A 14,524-nucleotide genomic window follows, 5' to 3' on the forward strand; every position below is an offset into this window, starting at 1 on the left:
ATCTCATTTGCTTCTATTGTCTTTGGAATAAATTATGTTTTAAGAATAAATCATTAGTTGTTTTCTTTTGGACCCATTAAGTCTAGTTACCTGCATTTTTTAACCTTTTAAAGTAAATTAAAACAAATTCCTTAACTATTTGTTTTGCATCAAAACTTTCTTTCTTTTTTCAGCTTAACTACATCAATTATACTATACTATATTTTTTTAAAAATTTCAGAATTAATGGAAAATACAATAGTTTTGGCTAAAGTATCATTAGCCTAAAGTTTAATATTTTTATAGTTCACTTAGATAAGATTATAAAATTAAATCTTACTGAAGCTATTTAATTATAATTGGAACTACGGGAAGCTCAAAAATATCACCATCTTCCCTGAGATATTACATATGCATTTATTCTTTAATAACTTTCCAATCCAGTTTTTTACAATTGCAACTTTTTTTTATATTAATGGAGGGCACCAGAGGTGGGTTCCTACTGGTTCGGACCAGCTGAGCTGAACAGATAGTAACTTGGTGGCCTGGGTCACCGGAACCAGCAGTGACCCAGGACTGCTATACCCCCAAACCGGTTTTCTCAGCAGTGCCATAGGCTCCGCCATCTAGTTTTTGCTATCTGCACATGCACAGAGCAATTTTTGTTGCACTGTGCATGCGCGCACACAGTGCATCCCTGAGCAAACCGGCAGTAGTGGCTGTAAGTGTAAGTGCCCACCCCTGGAGGGCACCTACACTTACAGAGATACGGTAATATTCATAAGGTTGAATATTAACATTTTCTAATATTAACAAAAGCACTTTGCAAGAATTATTGCATTTATAATATGGTTGGGAAACCCAGACACTGTTGAACTACAGATCAATTGGGGGAAAGAGTGCTCATTGCTCCTGTGGGGTCTGTTAAATCACAAATTATTTCATTTGGGCAATTTAAGTCATTTGTATAATTACATCATTATGCAAAATGTAGAAATTATGTCACTCCTGGTGGTTTTCATCATTTGAATAATAAAGCTGTGAATTGATGCAAATTACATAATTTATGCATAAATTGTTAGAGATATTGCAAATAGCAACAAAGATTATTTATATTAACGCCAATTTAACTGTTCATCTGGACTATTTTGGTCCATTATAGCTTGCCAAAAGGGGTTCTATTAAACTGAGATTTCATTACATAACTGTCACTATCCCTAATGGTGGTTGACATTTGTTTTTTTTAATTCTACAATCTCTCTGATATTTAATTATTTGATTCAAGCTACTATTTAGACTAATGGGAAACATTTGATACTGGTTCAAGAGCTAGTGCAAATGGATGCAACTATGAGCAAATTAGAAATTAGAAACTAGGGGAGAAAGATAACAATATAAACAATGAAGAGCTGGAATAATCCATGAATAAACTGAAAGATAAACCTAATTTAATTTTCTAAACTGTTCAATTTCATACATTATTTACAATCAATTTCAATATCAGCTTTCAATAGACAAATCTTAAGAATATAACCATTATCAGTCCAATTCATATTTTTTGCTTGAAGAATTAAAAGATGTATTTTAAAAGAGAATCAGGAAGAAATCAACCAGAAACATGGACATCATTTAAAATTGACCAATAGATAAGTATTTTTATAAGTAAATCAGTAGCCTTGGTATAAAACAAAGATGTTGAGCAGAAAAGAAAGAGGAAATGTTCTTTTATATGCTACACGACATGCTCACTTGAGACTTGAAGCCAATTAACATCTGAATCCACAGCTATTCCACAAAATATTATAATCTGATTCATGCTGAAGAACAATATAGTCACATGATACAATGAGGACAGAACTGACCTAAAACCCTACTATCAAGCAAGGTTTCCTCACTCTGAACAAGTTGCTGAATAGCAGAAAACTGCAATCATGATGTCAGAATTGCTACTGTGTGATGTGCAGCATAAACTAAGCTACAACTAGAGGTCACAAGACCACTTTTATGAGTTGGTTTTTGCAAGATATCAACCTTTTTCCAGTTCTCTGATCTTTGTCCCATTTAGCAGTGTGTAGGAGTATCTGTTCTCAAAATTATAAGCATGGCTTTTATCACATTACCAAAAAATAAATCTGATGTCTTATCTAGTATAATCTACCATATTTTTCGGCGTATAAGATGCAGCAAGGTTTTGAAGAGGCAAATTAAAAAAAAGTAGGTAGGTATATAGAGGGATAGAAGGGGAGAGAAAGAGAGAGAAATACAGTAGGGAGGGAGGGAGGGAGAGTAGTTGGGTAGGTAGGTAGATAAAGGGATAGAGAAAGAGAAATACAGTAGGTAGGTAGGTAGGAAGAGAATGTGTGTAGATAGGTAGGTAGAGGGTTAGAGAGAGAGAAATAGAAAGAGATAAAGAGAGAAATACAGTAGAAAGACAGGGGGAGAGAGAGTAGGTAAGTTGGTAAGTAGGTGGAGGGATAGAGAGAGAAATAGAGAGAGAAATACAGTAGATAGGTAGGGAGAGAGAGAATAGTTAGGTAGGTAGGTAGGTAGGTAGGTAGGTAGGTAGGTAGGTAGGTAGGTAGGTAAAGGAATAGAAGAGAGAAATATATATATATAGAGAGAAATACAGTAGGTAGGTAGGTAGGTAGGTAGATGGTAGGTAGGTAGAAGGAGAGAGAGAAATAGAGAGAGAGAGAAAGATATACAGTAGATAGGTAGGGAGAGAGAGAGTAGTTAGGTAGGTAGGTAGAAAAAGGGATAGAGAATGTGAGAAAGAGAGAGAGAAAAAAATACAGTAGGTAGATAGGGAGAATATGTGTAAGTAGATAGGTAGGTAAGTAGGTAGGTAGAGGGATAGAGAGAAATAGAGATAGAAATACAGTAGATAAGTAGGTGTTTCTGCTGGCACAGCACTTGATCAATGTAATTCTCATCAATTAGTTAAAGAACTTTCCAAAAGGAAAAAAGTTTTTGCACTCTGCAAACTTCCCAAAAGTGGCCCATTTTTCACAAAAACAGGCTCGTTTTTGTTTTGTTTTTTTAAAGCATGAATAGCCTTGGGGGAGCTTGGAGAGTGCTCCGGGGGAGGCAAAAACAAGCAAAAAATAGCCCGTTTTTCATGAAAACGGGCCCAGTTTTTGTCAAAAAAATTGCATGCATAGCCTTATGGAGGCTTATAGTGTGCTGCTGGGGGAGGGGGCAACAATGGCCTGTTTTTTGTTCATTTCTGCCCTCCCCAGCCCCCAGCAGCTCTCTGAAAGCCTCCATAAGGGTATGCATGGCCATTTTGGTGAAGGGGCGGGGCTTTGGGAGGCAAGAAATGCTGTATTCGGTGTATAAGACACACCCAGATTTTCAGCCTCTTTTTTTGAGGGAAAAGGGTGCGTCTTATACTCCAAAAAAATACGGTATTTATGAAAGACTGTCAGAACAAAGTCTATTACAATTTCTTTGAAAAACAATTTAAATAAAATAGTAAATCAGGGATGGCAACATTTTCAGCATTGTTCTACACAGGCGCTACTTTTCCAGCAGTTTTACATGATTATTTAAAAAATATAGAAATAAGATATGGATCTAAGGCTGGATACATAGCAATATGATATACATATGTGTGAACAAATATTATCCAACTTCTGCTCTACCTTTTTTTTATTTAAAAAACTGAAATTTTGTCAGGCACGTAGTTCAATTAAGCGGATTTATTGCTAAAGTCATTACACAGGAATGTTTTCTAGTAATGATCAACACCTAGCTAGAGTTAGATAAGAGCTAACTGCACTCAAGAGAGGTTTGGACTTAGTTCACTTGTGGCCACTTAACTATTCTAGCCTGATCCTCTTTTCAGTCTGCTCCCAGGTTCTACCATTCCTTCTCCTACAAATTTGGCCAATAGCAAAACATAGCACATCTCATCTTTATTTCTAAGAATACCAACTATTGTTTTAGTATATCCTCTTAGAAAAACAAATATTAAAGGGACACAATCATCTTGGGGGGGGGTGCTCATCCATCTACAAAATTGTGACTTACAATGAAAGAAAAAAGAATCCAATATGACTAGCAGTAAAACCTCAAATTCCACTTTATTAGGTTTCTTAACAAAATATTTAAGATTTAGGGCGACATTTGTAAATATAATACTCTAATCAGCATTTAAGAGCTCATTGTGCTAAATAAAGTAATAAAGTTAAGCTAAAGAAAATACTAAGAATTCAGCATGACTAATCCCACAAGATAATATTACATTATATTTTAGTAATAAAATTAATATAGATCTTAAAATACTTTCAAATTATTTGAATATAAAAATAAATCTATGTGCACTTTTAAAAGCCAAGGTGGCGCAGTGGTTAAATGCAGCACTGCAGGCTACTGCTAGATCAGCAGTTCAGCGGTTCAAATCTCACCGGCTCAGGGTTGACTCAGCCTTCCATCCTTCCGAGGTGGGTAAAATGAGGACCCAGATTGTTGGGGGCAATATGCTGACTCTCTGTAAACCGCTTAGAGAGGGCTGAAAGCCCTATGAAGCGGTATATAAGTTTACTGCTATTGCTATTGCTATAAAAATAATATATATAAGTACTAAGCTTCTTATCCTAAATCTGCCTCGGTAATAACACTAAACTGTACATTTCCTCAAAGTGCAGCTTTTGCATATACTATATACATTTCAGCTCATTCATCAATATTTATAGCTATCAAGTCAAAAGCTGAACAGTACTGTGAATGGTACTGTTAGTATATATTTGCTAGGAGTATTAAAGCAATTGTTTCATAGCAAAATTTAATGAACAGTTGGTTTTAAACAGATGCATATACATTCAATTCTAAGTGATTAAATGTACACTGAAGGAAAATACCACTTACTTTAGGTCTGAAATTGGTGGTTGGTCCCACATATTCATGTTGGGCTTTTAAAGTTCCCCAGGGATGGTGTATTTTGAAGCATTCGTTGCAATAACTTGCACCACAATCCATGCAGCTCTTTGTGGATTCTTGTGCTGGAGGTTTACATAGATCACACATAATAGCTGTGGCTGCCCTCGCTGCCTGCCTGTACCGTTCTACAATAGTTTCCAATGTGACATTTCGAAATAGGCCACTGATCCCACGTTCGCCAAGATCTACATCATGCCGGCATCCTGGGCAAGGGAAGGTTGTTGTCCTAGGAGTTAATGAATTGCGTTTCCAACCTGAATAGATGGTAGGATCTGGTTTAATTACAATGCAATGAAACATGTTTTATCTTTTCAAGAGATGAAGAAATGCTAAAATACTGGATTGCATTTTTTAAAAATTAATGTATATTATAGGCAGATACTAAATTAGTGCCACAGAGTACTATTATTAAACAACTTTACAACTTATTAAATATCTCAAATGAACCATGTAATCTTAACGTGGAAAATTACACTAATTACTTTATAAATGGACAATCTATGAATAAAATATTGGAATGAATACATATAGAATATAGTAATAACCATAATAGAAAATAGTGTAATTTAAATGAGAAAGATTATATAATGGGAAGGCTTTGTTCAGATCCTTCCTTATCTGGAAACTCACAATAGTTTTTTGCAGTCTAGGGTCTCCCAACCCAATCTGTAGCAAATGTTTTTAATAAAGTACCTGATTCCAGTAATGTTGTGGACCAGAAACAGGGAAAGAAAGAAATCAACTGAGGAAGAAGGCGGGGCTTAGCAATGAGAAGACGGATTTTCAGGCTATTCCTGAAATTCCCCTATTCCGAAGGAATTGGACGGTTCATTTTTGAACCCAAGCTGTCCCGGAGAGACAGTGAAAGGTTGGAGGAGATCCAATGACCCCAGAGACGTTTGCAAAGTCCCTGGGGGCTTGGAATTTAACCTCCTTTGCCAGTGACTTCTGGATTAGCTGTAAGCTAACCGAAACTGCATAGTCCCAAAGAATGGCGAAAGTGTTTTCCAGCTGGTAAGGTGATTTTATTACTCAGAGAGAGATAGTCCGCATAAAAATTTAAGCTAATTGAAACCAAAGAACAGAAAAATCTTGTGGCGATTTGATCTCTTTATTGGTTTATGGACGGTGGTTACGCTATTTTTTAAATGTTTTAAATGCTATTTACATGGACAAAGGAAAGATTACTCCAACATCTCCTCTGACCCTCTGTAAGTGGGCTGTAAACCAATTTACTATAATTTGGCTCCCTACATCTTGACACTTTTATTGCTTGGCTGGGTTGGTCTAAGACCAGATAAGATTGTACAGCTCCCAGCTTGTTTTTACTTTCAAATACCTTAGAGTTTCCAAAGGAAAAATACTAACTGCGTACAAAGATGGCGTTTGTTCAAGTTTCAAATGATTCATTTCAAATGATTTTTTCCGCACTACAAAAATTATCTGCCACATATGATAGATTTGAGAGGAAGCTGGATTATTTGCTGTTTCTAGCAACAAAATATGAAGAAAAAAATGAGAATGTTGAATGTTTGAATGTTCCTGAAATACAAACGAAGGATGTCAGAGATGAAGATTTTCAATTTGCTGATATTCCAGGCATCTGGTTTACCTCTGAGGGAGAAAAAGATGGAATGTCTGAAGGAGGGGCAGCCACACAGAAGATTTACTTCGAAAGACAGAGCATAGGAGGAATGAGAAGCATTAAATAATTCATACTATGAATTATTAAGGAGGTTTTGTTATTGGAGAGACACAGGCTGATAGATTGAAGAATACAATTCAAAATTAGCTAAACCTAATTAATTTCATTTGTAATAGACATAGTTGAATAATAATTGATAATGATAGTAATGTATATAATGTGGAGTTGATATGATAAATAATAATTGGATATGAGAAGGGAAGGTTAGAAATATTTTTGGACCATATATAAAGGTTATTAATCACAATAATTATCACTATTAAAAAATAAAATAAAACTATATACAGTTAAATCTTAACTAATATGGGGAAAATGCTATGATATACGATATAATTACATAAAGAAAGGAGAATGATAATAAACTATATACATGGAGGATGGAATTTTTGGTATTAAATATTATGGATGTTTAGCTAAAACAGGATATGAGGATTTGATGTTAATGGAGGATTGTATAAACAAGTAAATGAAATGCTAGCATGTGGTTATGGATTAAATCTTTGGCATAGTTAAGGATGAAGGATGTTTAAACAACTGTAGTTAACTAAAAGTGGAGGTATAACGATGTTAATATGGTAAACATTTGAGTTAAGGTATTTGAATTAATATGAATTAATGGAAGAGATGCACAAAAACATGTTGTAGCCAGCTGATATACTTTTTTATAATATATACTTGTTGTGTTTTTTCTTTTTTTTTCTTTTTTTTCCCCTGCCTTGTTTTTTGTTTTTTGTCTTTTTTGTGTTTTCTTTTTTTTCCCCACTCGTGTGTGCATGTGTTGTTTATGTAACAAAAAAAAATTATTAAAAAAAAAAAAGAAATCAACCTTTGAAGCAGGGGACTAATACTCTACTTCATTCTCAAACTGCAAGCAATTACTAACTAGTTATTAAAATTGCCTCATAGAACAGGTTTTTTTCCCCATAAACATGAAATATGTATGCATGTCACATGCTCCAATGTATTAGTAATATTCTTTTAGACCTATAAGATCAACAGCCCCTTAAAATATAACTCATGAAATCCTATACAAATTTCTATAAAAAGAAAATCTGATTTTTCTCACTTTTGATGTCAAAAATAAAGTAACCCCCCCCCCCGAGTTTAAATAAATCTAGACAACTTTCAAATATTACATAATTCTTTTTCAGATTCACTTTCCCAAAATATCTGTATTGTTTTGGAAAACTCTAATGCAAAGGTAAAATAAATTGTAGGGCTTTTTTTCACAAAAGGAAACTTTGAACATAATTCTAAAGTATATGGAAAAGTGGTCATTTTAATTACATTACAATGGCATTTATTAAAATATTATTTATTATTTATTATGTACTATTCAGACTCAGAACATCTATGTGAATCAAAGATAAAGTCATATTCTAAGAAAGATTTAGAAAAATGATTAACACTAGATGCATATGAAAATTTGCAATAATAGAGACTATCCATCAATAAACTAATTTCAAATGATTATTTAAAAAAAATTGTTGGGACAGTAAGTCTAATCTAAAAAGTCACACATGCTAATAGCATAACACACATGCATTTTTGAAATTAAAACATAATATGTTCTAAACAAAATGTAACTCACAGCAAAAATCACTACAGATATACTGAGAAGTGACATTGAATTAATGGGAGTTATTTAAAAGAAATTGATATAAGTCTTTAAAATATAAACAGGAGGAGGGTATACTCTACAACATGCAATATGCAGTTAAGCAATGTCACAGAAGCAAACTTAAGGTGACAAAACTTAAGGCATTATTATTCAAGTTGAGATTAAATATATATGAAAAATAAAATATAATATAAATTAAAGTGCAGTGGTCAAGTATAGATAGTATGATTTGAAACGTTTAGATAGTAACATGCTTTTGAAATGCCCATAAGGGCAAATATTTTCACTGAAGCCAAAGCATGAATGCTTAGAGCTGTTCCAAATTTAATTACAAATAAAAGTAACGACAATGAAAACCCAATTGTGGTGATGATGATGGTGATGATTATTATAAAGAAATCTAAGTTGTTCTATCCCTTTTCATATTCTCTATTTATATTTGCTTAAACTAAGATAGCATTTGGCATTTTACCCTTATTTGCACAGATATCACAGTCTTCCATCATTATTAGTGGTAGTACCAAATCTTTATTTATCTGGGCAAGATTTATTTGCATTTGAATTTTAAAATGGTTTAAACATATCAGCACAGTTAATACAGAGTGCCAATACGGTGTTTTCTATTATACTTTATAGCCAGAGGATCAGAAAATTTCAGCTGGGCTGAACACAGTATGTTCCTCTCATATTCCAATTAAGCTACTGAGTTCAATTTTAAACCACTAAAGTGCTTGGTACCTAGATTCTTAAGACATCTATGAATCCGCATTAAATTTAGGATTGTTCTAGATATTCTTCAATGAACATCACCTTTGCATAGCACCAGAAGTGCTATGCATTTAAGAATACACACTCTCTTATATTTTCCACTCCCTATACAAATATACAATACAGAACAATACAGAACTTGACAAAAACAGCTGGCTAAGAAAAATTTCCAACTGGCTTTTCCTGCTTCTACATGATATTGCAAGAATATTAGCTGTGGTTGCCAGGCAAAAAGTCCTTTTATCAATGCACTGAATGTATATAATAGAGCTTCTACTACTCAGGGAGAGCTAAATTATTTTATTCAATATTCTAACGGATTCACAAATAATTCACAATACCACACGACAAAGTAGAAAAGGGATAATACACCCTTAATTTATTGTAGACTTCTGAATCAATAGTATCGCCAGCATATCACATGAAAAATAAGAAGAACCAGTTCATGGGTGTACTTAAAAACACGCTAAAATAAATTAAGTCAACAGGATTCATTTTTGACACTAACAATGCTCTTCCTATAGCAACAATAGTCTTCCTATCTTTTCATATAATATTTAAGATTATTAGAGAAAGACAAATATTGAACTAGGAATTAAAATTGGGAACTAAATCACAGTTTGGGAATAAGAATTTTTGAACAGAGGTGATTAGATCTAATTAGAATAATAATATCTAAAATCTATTACCCTCACACTGGAAGATTCATTCATACTTTTCGGGCATTCAATTCTGCTAACAAAAATGAATTTTGAAAATGGGGCATAATCTCATATTCTTCTTTCCAGAAAATAATGAAAATACAAACCTGGTAGCAAAAATCAGTGTATAAAATGCAGCATTTACTCTTTTACCATTATTTTCTTCCTTTTCAACAGAATGTGATTAAAATTCCTTTACTAGTGATTTTAAATTTTGCAATCTATACTTTTTCAAAACTCATTTGTGTTACAGGAGAATTCAGAATATAAAAATTAACAAAATTTTTCATTTAAAACATCTTGGTAGCATCAGAATTAAACATTAATGTTAGAAGTCATAAATGGTATTTTGAATTTTGGTATACCAAAATTCAAAATACCATTTATAACTTCTAAAGTAAATGTTTAATGTATGTTTAAGTCATCTAAGCAATATTGCCCGTTTGAATCCAGTGAGTTCTATACGAATTAGCAAAATGAAAGTAATTTTTGTTCGCAATATTGCCAACTGATAATTTTGGACTTGACCACTGATACTTAAAACAATTATACTAAACCTAGTATAATAACATCCATGTTCTACCAAGTATTATCTACAGCCATATAAAAGGAAACATTTCTACCTCTCAACCCATGAGGCCTCCTCTGTGAGGCTGTAAACAGTGAACAGAGAAGCATTTTTAGAAGCTAAAAAGGAAGGATTCTTGTTTACAGTGGGTTACAGTGGGTTTACATAGTACTGGTTTACAATAGTATGCTGGAGATTACATAGCATTTTATAACAGCAACTTGGTTAAGTTTAAGCCATGCACATTTACTTGAAAGATCCACTGATGAATAATGGGATTGACATTTGAGTAAGCAAGTATAAGAGGGAAGAAGAAAATTTCTATCCCCATTTATATCTGAAAAATAGAATTAATTATTAGAACATATTTTATTAATGCTTCTAACTGTAGAATTGCTAAAGATTCAAGCATTTTTCTTTAAAATGTGATTTAAGAAATTTAATAAAACATACATCAACTTAACCTGAGAAATCAAAACTTTTAACATCACTTCTGTACTTCTTTAACATCAATAACACAATCTTTCTAAATATTTAGGCAAAAAAAAATACAGGTTAGTTTGAAAACAATGATTACAGGTAGTCCTTGATTGGCAGCCTCCCCATTATGTAAGTCATGATGGTTATAAAGCATGTCATCATGTGACCAGACCCGCTTTTATGACTTTTCTTAGGCAGTTGTTGAAAAACTGTTGTGGTCATTAAGTAACCACCAGAGTCATTAAGCAATCACCGTGTTCGTTAATCCATTGTTTGCTATGGAGCATTTTTGCTAAAAACAAGTAAATGCCAGTTTTCAGCAAAAATGTTAAAAATTGCAGTCACATGACTGTGGAACACTGCAAATGACCATAAATCATGGGCTCATTACTGAACATCAAAAATGCAATCATGTGAATGCAGGGAGAGCACAGCAATCATTAGAACTTCAGATTCAGGTCATAACTTTCCTTCAGGGGAACCCTAACTTCAAACAGTTGCTAAATGACAGGTTGTAAATTAAGGGTTAACGTAATATGAACCTTACTGAATCTGTATTAACTAAATTTTCAATGTCTGAAACAATGGGAATTTGGTACTAGAGCTTATGAACTCTTGATTGAAGACAACCAGTTAAAATCCGTATTTTACATGATCAGCATGAGGCCATCCATGACTCATTAATTTTAATTTTCAATTCTAGTTACAATTGCTAAAATTGAGAATCAAAAAATGTTGATAATCTATTGAAAATGATTCAAAGATCCATTAGTTAATAACAATCTATCAACTTTGACAACACCAGAAAGACTGCAGGAACATGCAAATGACCATACATATGTCAATCACCAATACATATGTTTTATATGCAAAAGATCAGAGATTCATACTCTTGGTATCCATGTTTAAAGGGAAAAGGAAGTATGTGATACACATGACCTCTGCCCTAAGACTCTAGTCAGCAACTTCTAGTCAGAATTAACAGCTGTGAACCAGATAAATAGGTTGTGAAGTTGATGAAAATATTTCCCAATTTTGGCTGGCTTTGTGAAGAATTCCATTATCATATATGCAAATGAAATCTAACATAGTAGAGAAAGAAGTGGAGAAACCAACACCATGATCTCAGCCACTCTTCATAGGATTGCATTTAGTAATTTATGCAGAATGCAAGCACCTGGAAATTGAATCAGTACAAAAATATGGCATATTCTTAGAAAAATGAAGATGAAGATGCACATACTATGAAATATCAAACATTGTATTCAAGTAAACAATTAAGCTTTGCTGTGTTCTATATGCTGGAGACTACTAATTTCATGATGCTACATGTATGTGCATAGATACATGAATTATAAAACCTATTTCTTGGAACATTAATACCCTAACTCTATCTTGACAACATAGCAAGAAAGCATTTTACATTTTTTGATTCATTGGTTATTTAATAATACAGTGTGTAATTCAAATGATACTAATCAAGAGATTATATCATTTCTAATATTAGATCCAAAATTATCTATTGCTCAAGCATTTTGACTGATCTAATTGGATGTGGCTATCATTACATGTTTTTATTATTGCATTTTGATGTGGTTTTATTAAGGTTATTGTTTTGTAAATTACCATGTTACTTTAAGAATAATTTTTTAAAACTTTTTTTACGTACCTGATCTATTAACCCTGTCAATTCTATCCAAGCTAGGGGAATTCATTCTACTGCGAGGGCTACTGTGATTGGAAGTTTCTGAAGCGGCATCATTGAACGAATCTTCAAATGTTAAGTACAGAATTTCTTTTACACATTTGTGGCAGATACTATGTTGACAAGGGAGAATAAGTGGATGGGTAAATAACTCCTTGCATGCTGGGCAGATGAGTTCTCGTTCAATATTCTTAATGGTAACCTATAAACAAAAAGAAATGAGAAACTGTTCAGAAGTCCCATGATGGTTACAGCCAGTTAAAAAAACATAACATTATTTCAGTCAGGTAATTAAAAGAAATTAAAATATAAATACTGTCTGCTGTACGTAGCTATTTTGACATTCAGCAATCCAGATAACGTATAATTTTCACTTCAAATAGTTGTTCATACAATAACTAAAGACAGCAAGATTAATAACTAAAGCTAACCATTTTGCGAGATTAAGAGCAGTCAAAAATGAAATACTAAATACATAAGAGCAAAAACTTAAAAATGAAATGGGGAAGAATATATAAAATATAACCTAGGCAGGTAAGGGTAGGACTCCAACCAATATGGAAGTTTATTAATTGCCTTGGAAGGAAAGCTGATTTCTTGAGTTTAGTAAAAATTTACTTTGAGCAAGGGAAATGTTCCATGATGTATTATTTATGTTTATTTAAAGTAAATGTATAAATACAGTATGGCTAAACTGAAAGAAAAAAAGGAAAAGTAATTGTATTATATTACAAAAAGCAATAAAGCTACTTTGTAATTCATTTGTACTGTTAATATTGAATCTTATGTGCATGTATGTGTATTTAGTATTATTTAGTACTGTATACTAAACATATATACATTTCTGCTATTTTTTCTAGGTTTAATTTACTATATTTGTTAAGTACTCTAATTTTATGATCCAAGATAGTATATAATTATGGTTCGTTGCACAATTAGATGTTCACATAGGATTTGGCATTTTTGTCTACCTATTGAGCCCTTTCCAAGGACCTGGGAAAGGTAGATGGAAAGGTATTTGATGGAGTTACAGATATTGTCACAGGATATAAGCTATTCTAAGTAAAGATACCTTTTGCAATTGACTGATGGTGAATTTGTCAATGCTGATGGTTCAAATGGTGCTTCATTTTGCAGAGGATTGCATCTAATAATTACTATTGGTTTACCTTTGCTTACTTTTGCCAGTCATTCTATTTCTATTTGCAGGTCTTTGTATTTTGTTATCTTTTCCATTTATTTCTCTTCTATTCCGCTGTCTCCAGATACTGTCATAGCCATTAAGCAGACTTTTTTGTCTTTCTTATTGACAACTGTTAAGTCTGAGATGTTATGTGGTGATTGCCTATATGCTTGAATTCTACAGTCCCAGAACAATTTAGCTTCTTCATTTTCCAAGACTTTATTTTATTGTCCCACCAGTTCTTGCTTGCAGGCAAATGATATTTCTTACAGATCTTCCAATGTACAAGTGTTGCTACTTTGTCATTTGTGTTGTAGGGAGTGACTGGTCCAATTCACAGCTTCTCCTTTGTAGCATGCTGTAAGGCTCAGTATTGTCTCCATTCCTTTTTAACATATACCGGTAAATGAAGCCATTAGGTGATATAATCTATCACCATGGGATGAGGTACCATCAAGTATGCTGATGATAGTCAACTTTATATCTCCTTCCTTGGTGATTCAAATGAAGCTATTGCTGCCCACTCACAGTGCCTGGAGGCTGTGGAGGTTTAGATGGGGGACAACAGACTTTGGATGAACCCTGGTAAGATCAAGTGTCTTTGGGTATGTGGAGCTTCAAGATACAGGACTTTAACATCTTTAGTTGTGGAAGGGGGTACAGTGCCTAAATGTACAATGTTATGCATATTATGCATCTTATGTGCTCTTTCCTGAATCAGGAGCCCCTACACTCAGTCACTCAAGCCTTGTTCACCTCATGCTTCTATCACTGCAAACCACTCTATATGGGACTATCCTTGAAGAGTATTCGGAACTCACAATACGAGCAAAATGCATCCACACAGACAATCCTTGGTGTCACTAGGGTGGC

General features: G+C 33.4%; 1 protein-coding gene across 1 annotated transcript in view; it reads right to left on the reverse strand.

Moving 5' to 3' along the window:
* Positions 1-14,524, reverse strand: part of TRIM36 (tripartite motif containing 36) — a 30,731-nt gene that overhangs the window by 12,493 nt on the left and 3,714 nt on the right. The window contains exons 2-3 of the mRNA XM_087715817.1: positions 12,433-12,670; positions 4,849-5,174 (exon numbers count right to left, since the gene is read on the reverse strand). Coding sequence (XP_087571943.1) covers positions 4,849-5,174; positions 12,433-12,670 — 564 coding nt within the window. The remainder of the gene's footprint in view (positions 1-4,848; positions 5,175-12,432; positions 12,671-14,524) is intronic.

This window comes from Thamnophis sirtalis, unplaced genomic scaffold, assembly GCF_051295495.1.
Source record: "Thamnophis sirtalis isolate CommonGarterSnake01/CBP01778 unplaced genomic scaffold, rThaSir2_p1.2 scaffold_5, whole genome shotgun sequence".
NCBI classification, from domain to species: domain Eukaryota; kingdom Metazoa; phylum Chordata; class Lepidosauria; order Squamata; family Natricidae; genus Thamnophis; species Thamnophis sirtalis.